This window comes from Phalacrocorax carbo, chromosome 15, assembly GCF_963921805.1.
Source record: "Phalacrocorax carbo chromosome 15, bPhaCar2.1, whole genome shotgun sequence".
Taxonomy (NCBI): domain Eukaryota; kingdom Metazoa; phylum Chordata; class Aves; order Suliformes; family Phalacrocoracidae; genus Phalacrocorax; species Phalacrocorax carbo.
Window position 1 is genome coordinate 15,044,452 of NC_087527.1, and position 26,068 is coordinate 15,070,519.

A 26,068-nucleotide genomic window follows, 5' to 3' on the forward strand; every position below is an offset into this window, starting at 1 on the left:
GGAGGAGAGGATTTCTTTTCCTCATACAGAGCTCGTGGGGTGGGCTTAAGCTTGCAAGCGGTATTGCCACCGGGCCTGGCAAAGGAGCATGGGATGCTCCGAACCAGATCTCTCAGCGATGCAATGCCAGCTGTCAAACCTGTGTCTGGCCGTAAACCCTCATAAGGTAGAGCTGAGATAGATAAAGATCATAGGTGGGGGTGAGGTTTCAAGGGGAAGGAGGTAATTCACTGATAAATTAATCACCGAGCGCTGTCTGTCCTCCCCCACTTGTCGCAGGAGGAGGGTGTCGAGGAGTTAATCACAATGAAGGATTCGGCAGTAACACGACTTCAGAGGCAGAAGAGCCCTCTGGAATCTCGTGCTCCCTCTCTTTATGCTCCTCATCACTCCGGTAGGGCTCCGCCTAACGCAGCGTGCGGGGAGGAGCCCGCGTCTCCGAGGACGGGTGCCGGGAGCCGTGGCGGCTGCCCTCCGCGTGGCTTGGCTGCTGCCGGCACGGGAAGAGAAACGGGGGGGCCTGCTTTCCCGAGAGGCTGGGGGACTGCGAGCTGGCCCTGCGGGGAGCGGGGTCGCGCCTCTTCCGCGATGGGCAGGAGCCTTTCCGAAGGGCGGGCGGCAACGGGCGGTGCGCGCGATAGGCGGGCCGTGCCCTCCCACCACTTCGGTGGATTCCGTGCGTGTCCTCTTGAGGGGCGAGCTGTAGGAAGTTAATTGGGCTGGAATAAAGGTGCTGGCAGAGGTGCTTTCGTAAGTAAATTGAAGATGTATGAAGTAGTTTGTGGCAGCTATTTGCAGGAGGTGTGTGCATGGGAAGTTGAAAGAAGTGAAGGTGGCTTTATTTCATGTTGTTTCTGAATGTCACAGATCCGGATTGGCTTTTATACGTTCAAAAGCTCTCTGCAGCTTCCTCCTAGTTCCCTAAATTTGTATTCATCATCAATTCCCCAGAAAGATCTGGCAAAAAGATTTTTGCCCAGGTGACTACGTGTCTTGCTGCAGAAAAAGTAGAGCAGATCTGCTGTGTGATGAAACCGTGCTCCTTTTTGCTGAAATCTGTGATACAACCAGCATCAACGTAGATCTGAGGCTTGTAAAATCATATCAGAGAGAAGGCATAAACCGTTTTTTTCCCCGAATGCAGCTATCCAGAGCAAAACAAGCCTACAGAGTTCGAGGTTGGCATGGACTACCAAATCAGGACTACCCGTACTGGGTCTCCCCTCATCCTAGTGAACTGGAAATAGGCATGAGTATGGAGATCATGTCATTGTAGGATCCGGCCCTGTAAGGTCGCTTTGCTCCCTTTAAGCTGTTGCATCTACTGATTTCCAAAGGGCAGCGGGCTGGCCATGGAGCCCAGCGCTTCAGCGGGTCTCCGTGCAGGAGGCAGAGGAAATCTTCAAGTGGAGCTGTACAGAGCGTGCTGCAGTCTGTTTTTCTGTAGGGTGTTGTAGGACTTACGAAATCACTGTGCTTTTGAGCAGTGGGGAGGACACAAGAAAGGCAGACCCGGAGACAGGATGGAGAACGCTTTCGTGTAGAGCAGTTGTACCATTAGGAAAGGGTGGGGTAGGAGACAATACGAGTCGTAGCACCTTCTGTTAGTGTTTTTAGCTGCAGCAGCTCAGTGTCTGGATGCTTTTGCCCTTTCATTATTCAGAACGAAACACATTAGTGTAGTGAGTCCAGGTTATGCTCCTTTTGCTGGTGGTTTTTATTCGCTTGTTAATTGATCTTCCTAGGTTTTAAGTGCCTACAAATTTGAGTTCTCAGATAACTTGAGTTAAGGGCAGCTGTCCTTGGCAGTGTGTCCTGATTTCTCCTACGAAAATCTTCCCTGTTTCATTCTCTTCCAGCCCCTGTTAACTTGTCATTATAAACGGAGGAAGAAACCGCTGGCACTGCATTGCCTTATGGATATTGTTCTTCCCTGAACCTGCCTCCTACGCTCTTTCCAAGGGAGCTTGTCTGTCTGGCAATTGACAGCTGCTGAGTGGCTCTACTGGGTTTTTTTCCCCTCTGTTTTATTATTCAAGCCCTTTTGGCTTCGCTGCTTTTTTTTCAGGCCGTTGCTGGGCTGTGCTCGAGTTGCCTGAGCTGTTTGGTTCTCTCCCGTTGGCTTTGCCGCTGAGGTGGGACGAGAAGCTGCCGCGCTGTGCGGGAAGGGTTGGGTGCAGAGGAGCCCGCAAGCGAGCCACGGCGGCCACCCAAGAGATGAAACTGAAGTGGTGGAACTGGGGTAGAATAGAAGTGAGCATTTGTTTGATAAGAGGCTACATGAGGCAAACTGACCCTCCCCTCGCTCCTTAGATTTTTCTCACCCGAAGAGTCTGTCCTCTATCCTTTTCTCCTTCCTCCTCTCTCCCTGTAGCTGGGATATGCTTCAGTGTCAATTTTCATTTACTCCTGTGCTTAAAGTTACATAAATAGAGAAAACTGAGTTGTGATCAGCAAAGAGAAAGGGGGTTTACGTGCCTTTTTAGGAAGGGGAATTTTTTTTTTGTTCATGCTTAAGGGAAATCACGCTAACATCAGATACAACTTAAACGTGGTACTTGCTACCACAGTTTCAAATCGTTGTGAACGTAGTCAGCTAAAACACGGTTCTGGAATTTGGGGGGGGAGCACTGAGCCTTTTCTCCTCAGCACAATGTGTTTCTAAGTGTCAACACTCCTAGTCAGGAACGAGAACTGACGAAAATACAGGGGAAAGTGGGAAACATATATTTTTCTCATGATAAAACCGTGGAAGCATCTCTGGAGGCGTATGCCTGTACAGTGGCACATCCATATCCCTGGCTGAGGGAGCTGTGGAGGAATTCGGAGGGGGATGCGGGAGAATAAACCTCGCTGCTCTGAGAAATCCTGAAAATGTCCATCAGAAATGCTGCAAGTATTCGGAGGCTGCTGGAAGCGTTCCAGTATTGGAGTCTTTGTCTCCATCCATCACAGGCACTGCAATCTTTGTGCCCCCAGCTTCAAACAAGGGCTTCACGCTGTCCTTGCAATCTGCCTTTATGCAGCGGAGTGTGGAGGCTTCTAATTACGAGGCCGAGATGCGCGGCGGGTGGGGAGGCGTGCTGTGCCCCACAGCCGCGTACCTGATTATCCGTTGCTGAGGTCGTTAGAAGGGTTACTCCTGAGTTTAAGCCTGCTCCACAAGACCCCTAATTATATGCTGCTCTGCAAGTTGCATTAAAAAGAAATTGTTGAAAAGACAAAGGACAGAATAACATTTCCTCCCTCCTCTTCCCCTCTTTCCCCCCCTGCAACACACACAGACACACACTCCCCCACCTCTCCCTGCTGGGCCCAGAGCTACTTTTCACGCTTGAGTTGGTGCAAGCTCTGATAAAGCCATTGAAAGATGCAGCAGGGAGACAGAGCGCTCCCAGGGACAGAGGGAAGCAGAAGAGGAAGCCGAAGTAAAATGACCCCCTCCCAGGTAGATACAGCCAGGCGCTGCTTGCTGAAGGAGTTGTCCCACAGAGCAGAATTAGAGAAGAGATTAACCGTCCTTTATTGTTTTGTTTCACTTCCTAGGGAGCAATGTAATGTGGTTTCTTCCATCGTGAAAAACCTGCTTCAGCTGGAGCTCCGGGAAGCCTGAATCACTATAGATAACACATTCAAAGTGCAGTATCCCTTGCACATGCTGCCAGTTCTCATTTTAATCTCCCCAGACATCAAAAAAATTAAAATGTAAAATTCTAAGCCACGCAGTTGAGTGACGTGAAGGCTGCACTCACTGCAATGCAATTTCCAAATCTGGGACGTGCACACATGTGTCCATCCCTGTCAGAGATAACAGTTTTATGTGTGCTTTCCATGAGCGCATGAAGTGTACCACTAACAGAGATGGAGAATTGAATGGGTTCTTCATTACCGCAAGTCTGGGCTGCTAATGAAACTAAACCCAGGTTGATAGCAGCGGCACTAAATATTTCCAGTGCTTGTCGGTGCGATGGCAACATTTTCGGTTTACGGTGAAGATTATTATAGAGGTATCTGCGGTACAAAGGGTAACGTTTTTTTCAAGGGCTGTTTCTTGTTACTATTTGCATTGTGGTAGCACTTGAAAGCCTGAGTGACAGACGAGGATTTCACTGCACTAGGTGCTGTACAAACCAGGGGAGGAGGGGGGAGATTCTGTGCTGCACGTTGGGGTTTTTTTGAGACGTGGCTACGGGGCTTTTTCATGGCTTTTGTAGCTGTAGAGAAACTCATATTTGAACAGGAATTTCAAAGTTAAAATGTCAAAGTTTGAGTCACTTCTGTACTGGAGAAGCTTGCTGACTCTGTCGTATTATACTTGGCTGTAATCTGTGAGCTTTAAACCTTGCTCGGTCTCTTGAATATCTCAGTTGTAGTGCTCTATTGTGTACTCCTTATTTCTCAGTAGCTTGCCTTCACTCTAGCCTGGTGTGCAACGCTGGATTTGCTGCGCACCCAAGGCATTAACAGCAGGGAAAATTCCGCTCCTCCTGTCTGATGGGATTTTTATTTATTTTTTTTCCTCCCCTCACATGTTTTCACATATTCAGTTTGTCTCTTTATGTTGTGGGGAAGGTCCCTGCAGCAATCTTTGGATCTCTGGTTAGCATGGCCGAAGAGAGGCAGCAACGCAGCCGTGCTGGCAGCACAACACGTTATTCCGAAGCGCTGGGTAGGCACCGGGTCTGAGGTTGAATGTGCTTCTCTCTTGGTAACATTGCTTCCTCCAAAGCAAGGTCTGAAACCACTGACCGATCGCTTTCTCCCATTGTTCTGTGTGTTTAATGGGCACTCATAGGCCCCTCTCTGTGTATAAGGTGAAATAACCCCAAACCTTGAATGTGATAACCCAAAACCTTCTCTGCGCATCGGCTCGATGTAGCCTTTGCTTTCTCATGTCCTCCTTTTCACTGCTGCCTGTTGAAAGATGTCTTAGGTGTGGTTACTGTGGAGCATCGTTCCTGGCTACCTACCCTAGAGCAGGTTGACGATGGCCCTTATCCCACTTGCAATTTTATGTGGCTTTTATGTTTTGGCAAGGTGGTATGACACAGATATCAGCTGCCTTGAAGTTACTCCAAAGAGCAAAATCTTTGTTTCTTTGTTTCAAACGGTATTTGGAGATCTTCCAGTCATGCTTCATATTTTCATGGCATCTGTGTCTAAGATAGTCCAAAATCGCTTTGATTTAAAAATGTCATCTCACTTGAGCTGCAACTGTAATCTTGTCTTCAAGCCGCGTGCAGAAGTGCTGGTACCTCTTCAATCCGCGGTACTTCCCTTGTCTTGCACGCTCCTCAGTTAGCGAGAGTCTCCTGTTGGCTTTTTGGTTTTTGTTCTGTGGTATCTCCCTGCTTTAAAAGGTGCAAAGAGCCATCACGGTTTTTTGCATGCATGGTTTGTCGGCTTCTTCAACCCCAAAGTCCCCAGGGTCTAGCAGTTGAGTCATTTTTCTGCTGGCACAGACTTGTGCAAGAGACATTACTCAGAGATGGCACATAGTCTTGAGGCTTCGGCCGTGTGTTGTTGAACAGTCTCCAGAATGACTGTCTTGCTCATTTTGTCAGTTTGGAAATAAAACAACTTGAAATGTAGAAGTAGTGAAGATAAAAGTGAATTTCACTGTAGCTCTTTTCGAACCCCTGGACATATGCAAGGCAATGAAGCCGGCAGCAGGTTCAGCCGTAGCTCGCTCGGCACAAGTTTGACACCATAACCCATTTCACTGAGCGGATAAACACGGGGCGCGAGGAACCGCTGCTTTTGAATGACAGCGCTGTGACTTCCATCCGGGCATCTGCCGAGGAGGGGTGGTAGGGACATGCCGCTAACACCTTCTTGAGCCGCAACACCTTTAGTGTGATCATTTTCCATGTCTCAGAATCAAAACTGTCTGAATTCTTAGCTCTCCTCCCAGAAGTCTGGGTCTCTGGTTCGAAGACCAACTAGATACCAACTCAGACAAACCAGATGTGGCTCACAAACCTCTAGGCTGGGAAAGGGTGACTTAGTATTTGTTATTTTTTTTACCACGCGTGACTTTCCATTGTGTGTGGGAGATGTTTTTTAGGTTTCTAAACAAATAAATGCTGGCTGAGATCAGGTACGTGGCCTGTACTAGTGGAGGTGAACCAAGAGTGATTTGATGGAGCTGTATTTCTTTATTAGTTATTTTACCATTACAAAGACAAGACCTCCTGGCTGTAGCCCAGGTAGATCTGAAATATCCACCACAAGACGTTGCAGTAGCAACGCAAAAAAAAAAGAGTATGCTTGCATTTATATGAGGCAGCGATAGAGCAAGCCCAGGAAAGCGTGTGTGCCGAGCCGATGCGAGCCCTGGTCCTGCAGCTGGTGTTGATAGGCAGTGACCTCGCACACTGGAGGGATGTGCTGCCGTGCAGCCTGACGCCGATTCCCCCCGCACTGCTTCATCTCAGCGCAAACCAACTTAATACTTTACAATGGCTGCTGCAGATTTATGTTATGATGTGTTTGTGGCAACGGTCTACAGCCGCTTCAGTTCGTGGAGTGGGGAACTGTATTGAAACAACCTGGTCTGCGAGGACCTGGAGAGATCAGGGGCAAAGGAAAGGATGCGGGCGAGACGATGAACGCTGGTGCTTGTCTGAATTTAAATGGAGCCTCTTAGCTGCAGCTTCCTGAGCAGTGTGAACTCTTCTGTTTGAAAAAGTCAAGGCAAATCTCTTCCACGCTTCTAAAGCTGAAGAAAATGTTTGCATTTTGATTGTGTTTGTATCTGGAATAAGGGGTGAGCGGGTGGAAGAAAGTGTCATCTTTATTTAGTTCAGGCCCTGTGCTGTATGGAAAGAGAAGGCATGAAGTCATGGGGTCAGCGGTCATGACTCGGAGTCAAAATGTTACGGGGAGAAAAAGAAGGGAAAAAATAGTTCCTTATTTGTGCCTTCTAGGTAGTCGAGCTTTCTGGCCATCCAGCTGCCACAGCCTTAGGAGCGTGACCAGCCCTGCGTACGGCACGTTTCCTTTTCTCACATTTCATCCAGTTCTCATCCCAGTCTACCCCTTCCACTCCTTAGGACTGATACTAGGCAAGTATGTTGAAAATATTGTCGGTGGCCACCGCTCTGCGCCTTTTCTCCACCAGCACTTGTGCCGGGGCTGCGCCGGGTGGAGCTGGACCAGCAGAAAGCTGGTATGGATTGGTTCAGCCGAGATTAATGCCCAACGCAATTGTCTGCCCCTAGCACGCAACGAGAACCCCCTGCGAACGAACAGTATTAAATCCGAACCTTGCAAAGATGTTTGAAAACCAGCAGAGCGGGTGGCAGGAAGATTAACTCTGCACGAGGACGCTTTGGAGAGCGGAGAGCCACAATAGCAGTTTCAGTGCCAGCTTTGTCCCAGCTGCCAGAAGGGACTTTGTCAGGGGAGTCCTTTACCATGGTACTGGTCCCCCAGCTGCTGGAACAATTGCCCGAGACCACTGGCAGTCAGCGTGATTAAAGCAGCCTTCAGGCTGCTTCATTTTACACGGGCAGTTATCCAGGTCCAAGGATTGGCTCGGCCTGGAAAGATGTAGAAGGAAGCTTGCCATATTGTGCCCTTCCAGACTACATCTCCTCTTTGTCTGCGTTTAAGGATCAGGCCTGGCTTTGTGGTTGATCTGTAGTCACCCCAGGTTGCAGTCCATGAAACGCTCCCAGTACCTCTGGGTATTGATTGATGTGACAAGATACATCATTTTTTTCTCTTTCTACATAAAGGAGACATTTAATTGAATTAATGATCTAATTTATTGCCTGCCGAACTGGGATTTTAGCTGCATGAATTAATAATACAAACCAAGAGCACCCTTGAAACTTTAACCCCTTTCCTTTCTCTTAAACTCCCTTGCAGCGGTTAGATCACATTTACAAACCCAAAGTAATGCGACCGCTGGTAGCGGAGTTACTCCTTTCGTGGCAGGATGGAACAGCAGGAACCCAACCAGGCTGCATGCTTGCTCTTTAATGTCTTCCTTAGGCCAGGTAGAGCCTTCCCTTTGCCTTTGTAGTTTTAAAAAGGGGAGTTAGGAGGTATGTTTACCAAAATGGATTTTTGTCCCAATGGGAATGGCCCTCTTTTGCTTTCCTCTGCTTTCTTTATGTGAGTATGTAAATATATGTAAATGTATACAGGGGCTTGGATTTACCCTCTTCATCTCCCCCTCCCATGTATAATGTATGTGTTAAACACGTAATCATTAATCAGCTTTGTGGGGAGTGGAGACAAGAAGGGCTCTTTGATGATAGATGTATGCTTGTGACTGTGCTTGTATGCGTGTTTATTAGGCAGCACGGTGCTATCAAAAGAAACTCCAGGTCCCCCAGGATAAGAAACAGCGCAGGGAATAAATGAAGAGGAAAAAAAATCCAGTCCCTCTTACTGTAAAACCCTCTGTCTTCTACCATCTGTCTCCCTTTTTGGAGTGAAATGAATTGGGGAGAGATCTTTGAATGAGGTGTGTATTTGTAATGCCCAGAGACGTTAATGTAGAGCAGAAGCAAAGTTATGGTTCACATTGCCGCTGCTGGCTGGGAGTGTTGGAGGCAGGATGACATTATTTCTTTTGTCTGTACATGCTGGAAGTGGCTTAGAGCAAAAAAGCCTTCAGGTTATCGTGCACAAGCACAACTATTTCTTAGGTTTTTAATATCACGTTTGATGTTTCGGAAGGCACAAATTGAAGGTGGTCATTGCCCTGGAGCGTTCACAATAAAGACAGCAAAAACCACAGCAGTTCTTTGTGAGTACCCGGCTCAGAAAGTGCTTCAGGCTGCTCTGTGCTGCTGGAGGAGGACTTGGGGCACTGGAATTACTTGTCTGGATGTGAAGGTAGAGGTGGAGGGGTTGACTTATTTGCATTCCTCTTCCTGTGGCGTATAGCAATAAGTCTTGGGATCTGAAAGCTTGAATCGGACGTAGGAAGCCAAACATTTCCGTGGTTGTATTTAAGGGGAGCTTAGTCAGTCTTGCAGAGTTGTGCATATGCTCTTCCACAAAACTGTGTTGTCCAAAATGATACAGTTGGAATAGGCAAGTTTGAGGGAGAAATTAAAAATACAAATTATTTAAGTGCCTTAGATTATTTTTCGCTGCTCTTACTTAGCTTGTGAACTTGCCTGTTTTGAGAAATATCTAGTAAAATATGTATTTTAAATGAGCTTAGAGAGTGGCTTTGGCTCATTGGGTAGAGAACTGCTTCACCTTTTGCTTTGCATTCTTGCAGAGCTAGGCAGGAGGCGCCAAGGCCTGATTGGAACTGCTGAAGTGCATAGGAAACAGCAGTCCTGGCTCCATCAGCCATCTGCTCCAAGTCCGGCAATCAGTCACCAGCCAGGGGAGCAGGGCGAGGAGTTGTGCGTGTGTTAGTGGGGAGCAGCAGCAACGGAACTGGGAGGCAAACGGGAAAGAAAAATTCCATTTTCTGCAGTGTGCCCGATGCAGAGAAGCAGATGGATTGGCTGCCGCGTGCCAGATTTGTCAAGGTGTATCTGGTATTGTTTTAGGAAAGGAAAAAAACCAGTGAGATCTCAGGAAGAGTATACCCAACAAAAGGTATATACATTTTCTGTGGATTAATGTAGGCTATCTTCACGGTAGGATAGCAGCTTCATCCGCCGTGGCTATTTCTCTTTATTTTCTATTTCTTTCTTCCTCTTATTTGCCAAAGTCAGCACTTCCAGATTGTTTTACAGATGAGCTGAAAGCCACAGAAATTCAGAGCCGCCTCAGAATTTTCCTAAACTGTTGACTATTCAAGTCTACATTTTCAGTTTTGGAGGCCTTTCCATGAGTTTATTTTTCGCCGAAGAAATAAACAAGGCATTGTTTTAGGAAAGTGCTTCAGCTACAGAGAGATTAAGCACATACATGGAGCTAAGCGTTTGATCAAGTGCTTTTCTGAATGCGCTTTCTCGAAAATTGATGTCCCTTTTTACTGCTCTTGCTAAGCTAATCAGAAGATGCTGGGGTCTGATCCAGAGCCTTTTGTGCGTTTTCAAGATAGCGTCTCTGGAGGATCATTACACACATCCCTCTGCAGTGAGTACAAGGAGATTGTCACCAGGAAGGTGTTAGTCACTGTGTATTAACATGCAGGATTATTCTGCCTCTTTTTTTCACCGAAGGCTTTTCATCTCCTTACTAAGCAGGCACAGTCACATCTAGGCTGAAATCACAAAGGTTTCTAATAACACTACATTTGTGCCTCCAGCTCAAGAAATAAGCTCCGGTGAAATGAGCTGTTAGCTGGTGTGTGACTTTTGAAGAGAGGTATGGAAAGGGCACTGGCTTCAGCCCTTGCCGCTAAGAGGCCAAGTGGGGATCAGCCAGGGCCAAGCCACGGGAGCCCAGCAAGCAGCTCCTGAAGACGCTGTTGTCTGGGCGGGGTTATCGACCCAACAGCTGAATGGAGTTGTTGCTGCCTTGGCAAATGAGCAAATAGTTAGCCAAAGAGAGGTCAAGTACAGCTTGATCTCCTGTTCCTTCCAAAAGCATCTCTTGTGCAAAGCTGGTGGTTGAACACACGCACCAGTGATGTTCCCCCTCCTCCCCACTGGGCCAGCTTTCTTCTGCCCAGAGCCGGCTTGGCCCTTTGGCAAGCCATGTCCTGGAAACTCCAGTTGGTGGCCGAGCATGGCAAGCCTTAGCCAATGACTCAAAAAAGGCCCATCTCAGACATCACCGTGAAGGGAGAAGAGCAAAGCTCTGCTCATTCACAGGTCCGTGAGCAAACACAGTAGAAGGTTTTAGAACACACAACCTCTGGCAGACATCTACCATTCACCGCAGGGAAACAAAACTTTACAGGAGAAATTATATCAGCACATATGGAAAATAAACCTAGTAATTGCCCTGCAATTATGCCTTATCATAACAACTGCTGTTAGATGGACTGAGCTGCTAGAGTACACCACCTTCCTGGTACGAGGCATGCGTCTGGAGTTCAGCCTGCCGTCCTTCTTGAGACTTGCCAGGCTCCAAATCTAGTAACTTCTAGCACGCAGAGCCATGTTTTTGTTGAAAATTGTTGGTTACTGATATGAGCCAATAACTGGGAGAAGTTTCTTAGGGTTTGTGCACGAGGAAATGGCCTGGTTTTGTGGTCAGCAATTGGCATGGTATATATTTGTCTGCTTTAATGTTTTTGCAACCCCACCCAGATAGTCGCAATAGTACAAAAGAAAGAAATTTGGGAGAGCTGCATGGGTGTAGCTGATCACATATTCACCCTATTAGCTTCAGCTGGCTTGTGGAGTTCCTGTCCCCAGAACATTGACAACACAGAGCTTTTTGAAACAGAACTAGCTGTTCCCTATGTCAGATCAGTTCATGTCTCTACAGATGGTTTCTCAACTGGAATTGCCAGTAACATCATCGGCAAAGGCTCTGAATGACATTTTTTGTTCATTTGGATTTGGGGGATTTTTTGTTTTGTCTCTCTGGTTGTATTCATAAAGGAAAAATTGCAAAGAAAAGAGCCAAAGGAAAGTCAGGAGGCATTGTACAAGAAGGAGAAGATTATAGCAGGGAGGCATAATGTATTGGAAGTGAAAGACCGTTCCTGTCTATTGGGGATTTTCTCAAGAATGTGAATGTACACGTCTACCAGAAGAATGGGAAAAGAAGGGCTGACACTTTGTGGGCTTCAGACAAAAGAATATAGATCCGTTTCCCTTCGCATCAAGTGGTCCATGGAAATTAAATTGTCCTCTCAATGCAGGGGGGGAGTTCCTGTCCAGAATGGATCACAGCATGATGGTGACTGTAAAGAGGTTTTCTCTTCTACTACCTTGCTCCATAGGGCATTTACTTGAAGAGCATAATTAGGGTATGCATCTGGAAAAACACACTGCCAGGCACAGATACAGTAACACACTAGAACCCAAGTGTATTTTGCTCTTCTGCGGACGATAGAAAAGAAACTGAGGTGAGCAGCATCAAAACTTATTTCCCGTGAACTTTTTCTTCCCGTTTCTTCACATACTTTGGCTTATGCACGTACAAATCTTCTGTAAGGGAGAAAGTTAGGCTATTTAAATGCTATGAAAGAAGCTTGATTTAAGAGGAAGCTTGAAAAAGAGAATGAAGACCTGGCTGGTGGGACAGGAAAGATTTCCGTGCCTTGGACAGAGGGCACAAAGAGGCTAGGCAAGTCCGTTGGCCCAGGGTTTATAGCGTGGCTGTTGGTGCCGCAGCTGGTTTCTCAGAGAGCTGGGAGGTGGTGGAGAAAGTTTGTCGCTGGTGAATTAGTTTTAGATTGGGGAGGGTGGCGAGGTGCAGGAACTGAGTGTCTTTTAGGTTTTTTGGAGACAAGGATGAGAAGATTGTTTGTGAAAGCAACTGGAATGGGGCATGGAAAAATCCAGGAAGGCTGTTTTACCCACGGGGTGAAACTCTCTCTTTGGTTTGGACCGTAGCCAGTGGCACAGAGTAACAGAAACTTTCGCATTCGTGCATCTGCTGCTTGGCCAGTCCTCGCTGGAGACTGTCAGAGCAAATGGAGCTGCCTGTTCTGGAACCATTTTAGCTAGAATCAGCTCCCAGAAGATGGTTGTTAATAACTCATGTCTCACCAGCCCTCTCCTCCTTCACTCCACTCCCTAAAAACTGGGCTGAGAGACTGTGCAGGAATTTGGGCTCTCTCGGGCAGGCCAGCAGCGAGGCGACGGGCTCTTGCTGAGCTAATCTGCTAAAGCCATTGCCATTTTGCGAAGCAGCCACAATTCAAAGCGCAGTCGTGTTTGAACACCGGGCTGACTTCTCTGTCTATTTTAATGCTTTAAACAGGGCCATGCATTCAGCAGTTATTTGTGTAAGCGTTCTCCAGGCATTTGAAAAAGACTTCTGTTTTCCAGCGGAGAGGAGGGGAGAGGCCGGAGGGACTACGTGGGGCAGAGTTAGGGGCAAGCCATAGGGGAGCAGCCAGAGAAGAGGTTTTTGGCTGAGCTGGTGCGTGGGTGACCGTGGGCAGACGCGGTGCTGCACGTAGACTTGCTAGGGCTCCCCCACACCTGGTATTAAATCAGAAAAAAGCCTTCCACCTTCTGTTGCTGGGAGTTATGCTCTTTAGAGCCGAGTTCGACAGTTGTTATTGCAATTTTGTGGTGCTCTTTTGATTTACAGCTGTTTTTACGACCATTGAGACAGTCACAAATCGAGGAAATCTCATAAAACAGAGAGTAAACGTCTCCTTCACAACGCAGGCAGAGTTTTGGCATCCGTGCTTATTCCATAGAGCAGGATGTGTAAACAATATTGTGTCCCCTGAGTGGCTGATATCAGTACAGTTAAGTGGTAACAGCTTGAAAAATGCATTTCTCGTATATTAGCGGTAAAACTCAAAATGGGCCCCCAGGCTAAAGTAAATTGGTGACATTTTGCAGCAGAAAGGGGGAAAAAAAAAAAAATAAGGGCAAGGATTGGAAATGCGGAGCCCCAGCTTTGAAAGCAGTGGGACTGGAGCCAAAGTTGGATTTATCTGCATTATTGCAGTACGGAAATAAATGGATCCACCACACTTGTTGCAAAGCATATCTAACTGGAGAAGACAGATTATATGTCAGCTGCAAACAGTGGACTGCCCCCTTCGCCGCCTTCTTACGCAGATGATGAGGTCAGTTAATGCCATATTTAACCAAAGTATAATGATGAGAGCTTCTTTCTTGACTTACTGTATAGCACAGGAGAAATGCTTGGTGCCCCTTCTGTGTAAAAAGTAGGCGAGTGGACTTCTCTGCCCTTCAGCGAGCGAGGGGTAGGAAGCCAAATGCTTTGCAGATGTGAACCGTTATCTGTCTTCCTTATTTTTTCCTTCACAGCCTCCGTTTGTGGGGAAATTCACGTGCTGTCCTGCTTCCCTCTTTTTAGGTGTTCCTACTCCCGTCTGTTGGGTCTTTAAATACTACTGCAGCCTGCGGCGTGCTCGTGTTGCGGGTGAGGGTGTCCACGTGCGGGAAGGGAGCTGTGGGGAACACCGAGTCCAACAGAGACATTTTTTTTCCCTAAAACGTAGAACCACAGGATGCAGGAGAGAGAAGGGTTGGTGGGCAGACTTGATAATGAAGTTAAAAGAGTCAATCTGACGAGCACCAGATAGATCCTCGAATTTCACCGTGTTTCGGGATTACCACATTCGTATTGTTTAGCTGATGGATATTTGATGTTTCCTTCGTGTATAGAGTTGCTGCTATCTGGCTGGGGTGACGGGAGGTATCATCGCCTTGTAGCTTCTTCGTTCAATAACCCGTGGGTCTGCTGAATATAACGCGTGGTGGTCCAGCCAAGCTCGAATTAATGTGGTGTCTGTTCGCGGAGGAGAGCTTTGAGGAGACCTTCCGCAGCTGTCTACTTCACAGAGCCTGGCAGGGAGCTTTCAAATAAAAAAGCTGTCGTTCCTTTCCTGGACTAACATTCAGAACCTCCCTGCCCGTTTCTAATTAACCTAATGGATATTGTTGAAACTTGGGCATCTGCAAGGGTTCATAGACCCGTAGTCCGGGTGGTTCAGGAAATAGTTTTCTCATTGGATCAAGAGAAGAGGAAAAGGCAGACGATCATTCATTTTTGTTTGATTTTGCTTTCCGGTGCTGTCTGAAAAGAGCTAGCCTGAAGGTGTTCAGGAAGGCTGTGGCAGTCCTCGTCTGTATTTCTATGGTTTCCGTGGGCAAAATGGGAATGGACATTCCCCAAGAGCTCACACAAGCCCAGTGCTGATGGTGGTAAAGCTGCAGTGAATGACATTTTATCCAGAGGTTATTTGTTGAGTTGTTTCCTGGTGTGTTTCACAGAAAGGACTGGGCAGGAGGGGGTTGCAGCATTTGCTCACCAATGCCTTCATGCTGCTAACATTTTTCTTGAAGTTTTACCTTCTGGAGTTATGTTGCTGCATGAGAATCTCAGCTTACGTGTATATTACGCTTTAAAGGAAAAATCCAGCTGTGTCTTGGTCACAGGGATTAAACTTTAAAACTTAAAAATACAGATGAATGTTGACAAATGCAGACAGGTGCCCAGTTTGGTTTCCTTTAAAGATGTATTACTTTTAAAATCTCTTTAGAGTGAGTCTCCTTGGTCTTTATAAGTATTTAGCTTTGTCCTGGCACAAGCACGAAGCTGGGGGCTGCAGCAGGAACTAGTACTGAAGTAAAGGAAAGGAAGAGCAGTGCCTGACCCATAGTCCGCTGTAAGAGGCACATCTCCTAAATCACTGTGCTGTTACAATGGATGAAGTGCCCAGAGGGGGCAGAGCCAGCGCTGCTCCAGTATGATTCACACAACTGCAATATTCATCTTGTAATAAGAAACTCTCCTACACGTAATTCTGGTGGGATTGAAAACTTCCCAGTAAACCTCTTAGCGGGGCTGCTGAGTTGAAAGGAGGAGATACTTCTTGGGTGGTGAAGCCTGCCTGAACCACGCCATCTCTGCAGTTGCAGCAGGAGCTGCTGCACGCTGCCGATGCTCCCGCGCCCCGGCGCATCCTTACGCTGGGTATCAGGTGCTGGTGGGCCAGCCGAGCCGCCTGAGAGCTCTCGGTCCTCGGGACTCGCCTTCATGTTCAGTATGAATGCAGCCAGCACGCTGCAGCTTCGGGCAAAGCCAGGGATGCGTTTTGTGTCCAAACCAAGTCATTTTCTGCATAAAAGGGGAGCCTGCTTCAGAAGCCCCATCCTCCTCCTGGATTGCACAGCTGTGAAAGGAGTGGACCTGGGAAAGAACGGTGCTTTTGTGCAGCACAGTTATGTGTTTAACATAATAAATGTTTATTGTCCTCTGGAGCAAAGGAGCAATAGGCTAAATTATAGCCCGGGGAGGGAAAGCTAGAATCATGAGGTATAGGCTGTTAATTATCTTTTTTTTTTTTTTTTAGGCTGTCATAACGTGCTGGCGTTTGCCTGCAGCTCGCCCCCTCCCACTGCTCCATCACCTCCACCACCACTATCTCTCAAATATCTGCTTCCCATACCGCTGCACCCTCCTCCTCTCCGGCCTCCCGCTCTTTCATTTGTAAGGCATCTCCGGCCTCCGGAGAGATTTGTGACTTCTCTCCCAGCAGCCGCTTACGGTGATAAAGGCCCTCAGACTGCCTCTCTCTGATTAATCAGCCCTCGTGCAGCCTCGATAGGGTGTTAATTTGTAAACTCAGTGGACAGGCAGCTGTGATAAGCCTCCGCAGCTGCTGTGTGTCTGCCAGGGGGATGGGCAGATAAGGCTTCAGCCCTGGGATGCAGCCAAGAAATATTTTGGAGCAGTGAATTAGAAACAACAACAACAAAAGAGCCTTCTGCAGAGGCACTCCTTTGAGGTTGCTGCGGGTAACACAGCCAGTTTCAATAGCAGCGGAGAAGAGCCGCCTTCCTGATAAGCTCCCTGACCCCCCCCAGCCCAGGAAAGGGCCACGTCAGGGTTGCATCCGTAACTGGGAACTTCTGTGGGAGGGATGTCCGTGTGCCATGTGGCGTGGTCTGGGCTAGGAGGACAATGCAATCTTCTCTGTATCTTGTGTGTTTATTGCCGTTAGGCTGGTCCTTTTCAGAGAATTTGACTCTGGTTTGCCAGAGGGCTGTCTGGCAGGACACGTCGCCTGCAAAAAGGGGATGGACCCAAAGGGCGTCCAGAAACAGGATCGGCGTCAAATGATTTTTGAGCATCCCCGAATGTTTGCTCGGTGATGTGGTTCAAAAAGTGTTATACAGGGTCCAATATGTATCCACTGTACGGATTAAAAATGAGAAGATAGCACTTTCCCTAAACAGCAGAGCATCCTGAGTGGTCTGAGACCACGGAGTATTGCAGCGAGAGAAATAGCAAAGCATGGTGTTAAGCTCTGAAATACCTAGGCAGATTGGAGCAGGCTGCCGCGATGACAGGCCTGTATTTTGCTCCCACTGTTCAGGGTGGTTATGTCGAATGTTTCTGGTGTGCTCATGCAATTTTCCCTGTCTTATTGAATCGATTATGTTTTCTTCAAAAATTGAAAGGAGGAGGTGTTTCACTGAATTGGAATCAGCTCTCTGGTTCAGCTGAATCCTAATGATTCTGCCATTGTTGGCCTCCCTAATCGTTCTAATATTATCTGACGACACGCAACAGACCATGGAAGCTGTTCCTTCCCTGTCTGCCAATGCAGGTTGTTGCTCAGTACGGTTTTGAACTGCAGCAATTCTCAGACAGACAGTGACCTTTTTATGAAATCAAATGTCTTGCAAAACCCTCTCGGTCTCTGAACTGTGATTTATAGCCATTTGTGTTGGAGAAGGCTGCAGGTGGGATTTGGGTGACACATAATTGGTTAAAAGATAAAATAAAATGAAGATTGCCCTGCTGGTACAGCGATGGCAGGAGCTACGGGAATGAATTGCTTGGCAGTGCAGAGCCTGGCCCTCCTCCTCCCGCCCTGCTCCGTCGGTTGCCAAGTCCTGTCTGGCAGGCCATTACAATGATAAATGCAGGTAGCTGGCAAAGACCACAGCTGAGAGTTTGTTCTAGCGTGCCAAGCCCTGCTTGGCATTCCCAGTTGGTGCCAGCATTTGCACTCTTACTCGGTTTGACGGAAACCAGGACATGAGGTGTGAATTTATGTCCGCATCCTTCCAGGAGAGAGTTGGGATAATGAAATGCCAAGGCAGCCCTGGGAGCAGCAGAGTAATTTGGTAGGTACCAAACAACAGTCTGCCACCTGTCATTTGCAGTACAGTCCCCGCTCTCCCCCATCACTCTTCCTACAATGCAGCCTTTGAATTATAAGGAGTTTTAGGTAGTTCTGCAAAGAGCACTCTCCATTCCGTTTGGTTTAGTGCAATAAAAACCCGTATCCCAGCCAAACAGACAGCCTGGCTGGGTAGTTTCAAGCTGTAACGACAATGATAGAAGCTACTATAGTGGTTTGTTACACAACGTTCCCAACCTTTCGTATCCATAGGCACGTTTTCCCCTACTTCGGTAGCAAAGGGTAAATCGGTCATCAAGGCTGTGGTTGCCTCAGTCAATGTCTGGGTAATGGAAAAATGTTAAATGTGGAAGTCCAGGCTGAAAAGCGTGGCTGTTCTGGAGCGGGGTCGGCTCTCAGGAAGTGTGAGACATCTGTTGCCTGAGATGCTTAAAAACAGGTCGCACAAAGCCCTTTTATAGATGCATCACGGAGAATTGCTTTGCGCTGACCGGGGTGCGTATCAGTTGCCCTTAACACGGGCACATCGGTGCCTCTGACCTACGGTGAGAGGTGCAGCCTGCTGCGGTGACGCCAGGAGAGGACTAGCTGCCGGAGGCCCCTCATCGGCCAGGCTACCCAGAAGCTGAGTTGATGGCGTTGTCCATAAGCACAGAAGTTAAAAACAACTCGCTGTGAGAAAAAGAAGAGCAACATCTATTTCACATTCTGCTTTCTCTTTTTTTCCTGCTAACCATAACTGGCACTTGCTTGGTGGGAACAAGCCAGGACGTGGAGCGTATGAACACGTAGTAACGGGGAAATCAGTGCTGCTTAGCATGGGAAATAGCCAGGAGTGTAGAATCAAGGTAGGTTTTGGTAGCGGTCTGGGAGCTGAGGTTTGAGGGAGGAGGGTACTGAGATACAGACCAAGTGCGCCTTAATTTAAATTAGGACATACAGGCACGATAACATTAAGCAAGTATTTTGGCTGGGTTTAATGAGGGACAGCTGGAAATCTTCTTTTCTGGTCAGTGTCTCTGCAAACAGCCGAGGGACCTTTTGCAGTTGTATGACCAGCCTTGGTGAGGCCCAGCAACTCCCCAGCTTCCTCCTTTCTCCTCCTTTACTAAATTTTTTTATTTATTTATTGGAGCTGAGCTGGGAAGCAGAGGGAGTTTGATCTTTTCCTTGGGGAAACAGCAACTGCTCAGAGGAAGATGAATCCTAAAGCATGGCTAATGGAGGGAATAGGAAGGGAAAGACTCTGGGCTATAGCTGTTCTCCAGGGGCTGGAGGGCTGGTCTGGGAAGAGGAGGTAGCAAGGCTGTGCCCCCAGGCTCTGATAGCAGACATGCTGTAGGTCAGGCATCCTGCTGCTTTCGGAGCGTTAGGTCACCCCTCGTCACGGTAAGGGGCGCATCTGTGCAATAAGCCCACGGCCGCAGCAGCGTATGTTTTAAGAATTGCCATTGCTGCTTAATCTAAACTAGTCTGATCTAGCCCAAAATGGTTGTAAAACGCTGAGGAGCATGCCCTGGATTCAAAATGGTATTACTTTAAGCTTATCACTGTTTGCCAAAAGAGAAGGTCCAAAACAAAACGGTAACGTTGAACTTGCGGAGGAGCAATGGGCTTGGCTCCCCGCTGCCCTGCACTAACTGAACCCAACTGCCTGTTCAGCATTTCCTTCGGTGCCTTCCAGTCATCATCCGCTTTGCCTTGCTTCCCCTTTGCCATCGTGTAAATTCAGTGTAATCCAGTGGCGCATCGGGACTAGTGATCTCTGCTTCTAGGCTCTCTGTGGCCTAATTTAATTCTCTGTTCCCAGCCTGTGCTAGCTTCTCAAAGGGGCTGTTGCAAGAAAATAGTCACGGTTATATAAACTGCTGAGAGGAGTAAGCGTTCTTGGAAGAAAAAGTGACGATGAAGAGAGGAGTGCATCGTCGAAGTCCCTTCCCAGGACTGTAGCGGTACTGAATATGCATGTGCGAAATGCATGCGAGGTGGGAACCTAAACAAGTACCTTGCTGTTTGAAAGTACAGTCCGAGGAGCTTTTTGTTTCTAGTGGGCCTTCTGAAGAGTGACCTTTCATGCAAGATGTGGAAGACCCATCGCTACCTCCCAGAGATGGCCCTGAATCAAAATTGAGCTAGAAGAGTCCGGGGCATTTAAGGCATTGCCGTTCCAATAAGTAGTTGCCTGTTCAGGGTGTTTGTGCCACGCGTTTCACTGTGACGCGTTATGGTGTAGCTAAAGGCACAACCGAAGCTTTAGGGTTGCTGCTAGAAAGCTGGAGATGTGCCAGGCATTCGGTCTCGTTTAGGGAGTATTTATTTATTATTAGTCCTTATTTGCATTGGACATCAACAGCCAGAATTTCATAAGCGATCCTCACCGTCAGCTGGAACTAGATTTTTCAGAACGAGCTGGTCACCATTCAAGTATCTCAATGGATTTTCGGAAATGCTCCATACCTGGTAGCTCCGGTCGGGTCGGTGCCCCGAGGGCAGCAGCGGAGTGCTGAGCCCTCCTGAAAGCCCAGGCTGTACATTCTGTGTGAAGGTCTCGGGAGGGAAGGGGATGGGTGAAGCCTCTTTGCTTTCAGGAGATAATCACAAAATGCAGTGTGGGTTTGTAGAAGTCCAGTGTGTATCCCATTCCCTCTTGCCTAATCCCTTACACAGCTGGGCTGTGCTCTCTCCCAGCCAGCCGTGTACCACGATGCTGGATTTTCCTAGAAGGCATCACAAAAAGGTAGCTCATGTACTTCCTACAGCTCTTTTCCCCTGTGACGGTGCATTAAATGACTGACTTGCAGGTCTAACTTTTCTTTTGTGTTCTTAATCGAGCTGTGATTTCCCTCCAAAAATAATCCTGGTTTTGAAAAGACCATAGGTTCCCTTGAAACATCCCCTCACAATGCAGGCAGTGTTACCCGTGGGTTGCTTCTATATCCTGGAATGCATTGAATACTTTCTTGGTCTTCAGGGTGAATTTTAGTTTGGTTTTGTGTGTGCGTGTGTGATTTCTAGGCTCCTCTTGCACCTTCCCGTGTGTATCAATTTCCATTTCCTATAGAAGAATCACAACCCAAACAATACCTTCCTGTTTTAGTTATTCTCCTCATATTACTGAATGAAGGGGTCTGCTATGAATGACTTACAGAACCAGCTGGAAGCTAGTAAGGCAATACTGGCATGTGCTGAAATTCCCTGCTAGACAGGCGGTCGAGTGGCATCGGAGTGGTAGGTGAAGGTAGGGCAATCAGATCAAAGGGAAGAATGAAAATTGAGCCCAAATTTTCAGGTAGCGTCCGTGCTTCATGCTCAAAGTTCCTCTAAGCGTATGCAACACTTCTAGTTTGAAAATCTCCCGGAGAAGGGTTTTCTTGAGAGCTTTTTAGTGCTTGCTAAGTTCAGTAACGGTGTGAAAAGTCTCTTGAGAGTGGCTCTTGGCTGTCTAGAAGATAAGCAACCATCCAGAAATAAAACATAAACTGTATTTTACTGCCTCCTTTACCTTCTTCCTACCGTACTGGGCTCCAGTTTGGGGGGAATGCTTGGCTTTTGCCCTGTACAGAGCACAACACCACGTGTGATGCTCCTTGTGAACCAGAACCGCGGCCTCACGAGCAACTTCCCAATGTCTCGTCATCAGGTGCCTGAACTGTCGGGCTTGGATCTGGCGTTCTGTGCTCCCGGAGGCTGCGTGGAGACGCGCAGAGCTTCTGTTGTTGGTGATAAGGAACGGTTTTATTCCCTGTTAGCCATTTTATGGGCTACAGAGAAAGGGGGAAAAATAAAAAGTAATTACTGTGAGGCCTGACATAGTTTATAATGCTGTCTCTGTCAGATGATGTTGTTCTGTTATATATAATCATTAAATTATTCATCTGTAGGAGCTCTTACACCTTTCAGCTGCCCTGGGTCGGCGGGAACCAGGATGAATGAGGCACGGGCTTCATGACGCCTCACTGTTCACCTTCAGAGGAGAGGGTGTGCTACATCCTTTGTGGTTACCACCTCACATTTTGAGGAAAAAGCTGCTTTTGCTAAGCTTTTAGCGCTGAAAATTGAATCGGTGTTTATATGTGCTAGGTTCAACGGGAGGAAGGGTGAGGGACTGGCGCACCACTCCTCTTTGCAAAGCAGAAAAGGGTAGAAATGTTGTTTTTTCTCTGCAGTATATTCAGCCTGGTTTCAAACTGCCACAGAACTGGGTGGAGACATTCTCCCCTTTAGATCTATTGTAGAAAATAAAATCAAAATGGAACAGCAAATTGCTGACGTCGTTGAATTAACCGCGACGGGGGGATGTGCAAGGCTTGGTGCGGGTCTTAGTGTGCCATCGAAAGGGTGCGGGGTCTTAAAAGTTTCAGCAGCGTGCGGCTGCCTCGGAATGTGTGCTGCTCTCTGTTTGTCCGTGCTTCGCTTTTGGGACAGATGTTAGATATGCTTAAAATGCAAAGGTCGTTATCAGGGGCGAGGGTGGGACTTCGCAAGCAGAAGCTTTTATGAAAACACGCCTGCCTTGGGCTCTGCGGTGGTGCTCCGTGGGGGAGGGAGCTGAGCAGCAAGGTACGGCAGGGCTAGAGGTGTCTTTTGTCTGTGAGCTTCGGGCTGGCGGTGCCTCTCTGCCTCGTGCAGCAACAGAAAGGAGTTTGGGGGCAGTGAAAGACTTGAGGGGTGCGCGGAGCTGCTCCAGCTGCCCTTGACCCCGAGGCGGTCCTTCAGATGGAGATGGGCAGAAGGCAATGGGGGGCGGTCAGGGGGAGAAATTTCTAGTTCCATTTTGTAATCAAAATAGGTGGATTTCCTGGGATGGCTTGAACCCTTTCACGTAAAGGACTCCAAACGCCCGGTTTTGCTCACAAGGGAAGAATTTAGCTTCTTTTAAAAAAAAAATCCCTTCTTAAACATATGCAAATGATTTGCTTGAAACAGCAGAAAATTTGGGAGGGGACTTGTTTTAGCAGATGCATTGGTTTGCTGGATTCTTTCACTCATTAGTGGGCTCCCTCAGACACATAGGTTTTATTGTATGCTTCCTTTAAAGGGTGACTGATGGAATTGAATGATGTATTCAGGCTCTTCCTCCCGCAGTTTCCCTCCTGCCTTTACAGCAGCTTGCAGAATATCCTATAGCACAGGCATTCACTGTTTCAGAATGGTGCTCATGCCAAAAACTGCTCAGATCTGGAGCTAGAAATCACCAGAAGTGAGAGCAAAAGTTACTGTAAACTCTAGGTGTGAAGGTTTGTGTCTGTAAACTGTGGCTGCGATGTTGAAAACGCTGCTCTGTAAATGTTGACTGATTGTTGAAGGCGGTGCCAGGTACTGGTATCAGAAGACTGAGCAATAATCCCTGTGTTTTACTTTGTCTTAAAAGCGAATTTTCTTGCTTGACTTCCTTAAACATTGCTCTTATATAGTCTGGACCTGTAGCACTGAGATCTTCAGCTCCTGATTAAACAGTGCCAGTCTATGTTAAATCCTCGGTACTGAACTGCGCAGGAGGGAGTGAGCTGGTGGTTGCCACAGAGCGGTGGCGGTGGGACCCAGCTTTCCAGGCGAGGCATAAAGCTTCTCCCAGCTGGGGTTGGCCGCTGCCGCCGGAGCGGGTCCTGCAGCTGGCGGCTTGCTCCGGACGGCACCCCGGGGAAGGGCAGCTCTCCCGAGCAGGCTGCCGGCAAACGGGCTCCTCTCGCGGGCTCGGAAACCGGCGCTTATTAGGATTTGTGGCTCAGCTGCCGATTTACTGCTTGGGCTTTAGTGCGAGCCACGCCAAAGTTTCATTGCCTGTAAAATGGGGGAATCTTATTTATCCACCTGCCACGTGTCCTAGTGCTTCTGGAGTGCTTTGAGGCTAGGTCCTGGCTTTGTGTAAGCTGTTAGTATGGGTGAGTTCCCAGAGCCTGCAGATGTGTTCTGCATCCGTGGGTGAGTTTGTGTTGATTATAAGTGAAAAAAACTCTTTAACAATGGGTTGTCAATTCAGAGTCGGCTGTGAAACGTTTTATGCACCTTTGTTGTTGCTGCTGTGTGACGCTGTTACACTTTCTTTGCAAACCAGCCTAGGCAAAACCTTGTTTAATCCTGGTTCTTCCTCTCTTTAATCCATGCAGTGAAGGGATCGTGCAGGTAACTGATTTTCCCTAAGATTTCAGGATCCTTTTGCTGAGCTGTGTAACGATCATACATGCCACAGCTACACGTGCAGCTTTGTCGTGGACATGATTCAGAATTTTTTTCTTGTGTCTCAGCCTCAACCTATTTTTCATGTTGTTTTCCCTCTCTTTTTTATGCATTTGCATTAAGTAAGACATTCAGTGCTTGCAGTGCCACTTTCCTTAGAAATAACATTAATAGATCACTCTTTCTTGCTTCTTACTACGTCTCATGCAGACCTTCTTGCATTTTACTATTTGTTTTTTTCCTGCTGAGTCGTCATGTAAAATATATAACAGTGTAAAACAATTCATAGTGCTCTTTATCATGCAAATCTCCCAAGGCACCTTAGAATAAAATCAATAAAATCAAAAAGAAAATCAACTGAGTTCAGCCATGTGTTGAATTAATTCATTGTTTTTAAAGCAGAGCCAGGGGAGAAAGCCTTTTTTCACTTTCAATATCTTTTGCTCTTCAGCTTTGTACTTCACCCCAGTTTAATCGTGCGGCAGTCAGTGCCAACACGTTGATATTTTCAGCTATCTTGTAGATGGTAGTAATGTTGATCGTGCTCCCCGCTCCCAGACCAGCTTTGATTCTCTAGAAGCTACTTGCTATTTTATCAGATAGCGAGGAGGAAAAGCTTATGCTGAAATAGGTTGACTGTTTGATATCAGTGGGGGGAGGGAAGGAAGCCATCAAATTAACTCATAAAAGCTTTATTTACAATGAATGGACTTTTTTTCCCTGTCTGTCATTATCATCTTGTCTGTAACCCAGTGACCCTGATTATCATGAAGCTGTTTACAAGGTTTAGGTTAATTGGATTTCTTTAACTATTTCCCAGAGCTGTGAGGAGCACACATACACTGCCGTGGAGTTCAAACAGCATAGTACAACCCAGTTTGCAAGGAGACGGGCTTCTTCCAAGAGGAAGTCGTTTTATTTCATACTCAACCAAGTGCATAGCAGCATGTACCTATCATTTGGCATAATATTAAATAACACCCTCTTTCATACGGATGTGTTCAGTTGCAACTTGTGTTTCCAGTACACAAATTACATTTTGCATGTTCAGCAAGAAACGAGCTTATTTTCAATGAGAGAGGCTTTGAGATGTTTTTGGTTTCGTGTTTTTTTTTTCCTTCAGCTTGATAGCAGTTTCACTGGTTTTGTTTTTATATGAGGAATCATGGATAAAATAGCTGTGCATTGCATGGCTGCCTAAATAAACGAGACAGGAGGATATAGCTGGGTGAGATCAGGACAGTACTTGTGTACGCTTTGCTTTCATCTTCTTAGGATGCATGCTTATTCTTTAATGGCACAACATTGCACCCTCCAGGTGCAATGTGTAATTGCAGGTCTACAGATAACCAACTTGTCTTAAGAGCTGTGTTTTTGTGAGCAACCTTCCTAAATTCTCCTTTAGCATTACTCACCCTCTTTTTCTCTTTCTTTTTCAGGCTTCTGTAGGCTCTGAGAAGCTGTTCTCCCCTGCAGCAAATAAAGGTAAGTGGTCTGAAGAAATGCTTTCCTTATCTTAGAGCAAGAGGTTTGACTTGTGAATCTGTATCGCGCGAACAGCAGGACATCGTGTTTGCCAGCGCCTTTAGTTTTGCCACACACGTTGCCATAAAGATCAGCTTTACAGGCTTTTGATGATTAAGTTAAAATTTAGAGCTGCATTGTCTCAGCGTGGCGCGGGACTTCTTCCCTACCAGTCAGATTTGTAACGAATGTCTTAGGGAGAGGGATTACTGACAAAGGAGAAGTCAGCCTTTACTGTAGGGGATATGATTTTCCCTCTAATACAGCCAAATCCTCATTTCTTTTAAACAAATCAATATTTCATTGTTATCTGTATGATCCGTACGAGGGCTTGCTCATCCCTCTCCTGCCGGTGCGCGCAGAGCATTTGTGCCTGTGTGTCTCGGTTCCCCGAAACAAGGCGGAAGGCGCCCAGCGGGTCGCAGGGTTTCGGCTCGCAGCTCCCACTATTACTATTAATTGAGAGTTACCTGCGATACGCTCTGGGTGTTGCTAAGAGACTGCGCCGGCTCAGATTCCCCTTGGGAGGCGCAGTGACATATCTCTAAATACAGCCGTAAAACAAGGCGACTCTAGTTTCATGTGTTCCCAGGGATAATCTCACTGAGATGGATACTGGGCGAAAACACTGAAGGAGCGGCCCTGGAGAGGGCAAAGCGTGGTCCGTGATGGCAG

At 47.3% G+C, this 26,068-nt stretch overlaps 1 protein-coding gene across 21 annotated transcripts in view; it reads left to right on the forward strand.

Annotated features, from left to right (window-relative positions):
- FBRSL1 (fibrosin like 1) overlaps positions 1–26,068 on the forward strand; it is a 555,176-nt gene that overhangs the window by 470,074 nt on the left and 59,034 nt on the right. For all 21 annotated transcript variants that reach the window (XM_064466507.1, XM_064466515.1, XM_064466498.1 and 18 more), the window contains one exon: positions 25,309–25,354. In XM_064466507.1, coding sequence (XP_064322577.1) covers positions 25,309–25,354 — 46 coding nt within the window. The remainder of the gene's footprint in view (positions 1–25,308; positions 25,355–26,068) is intronic.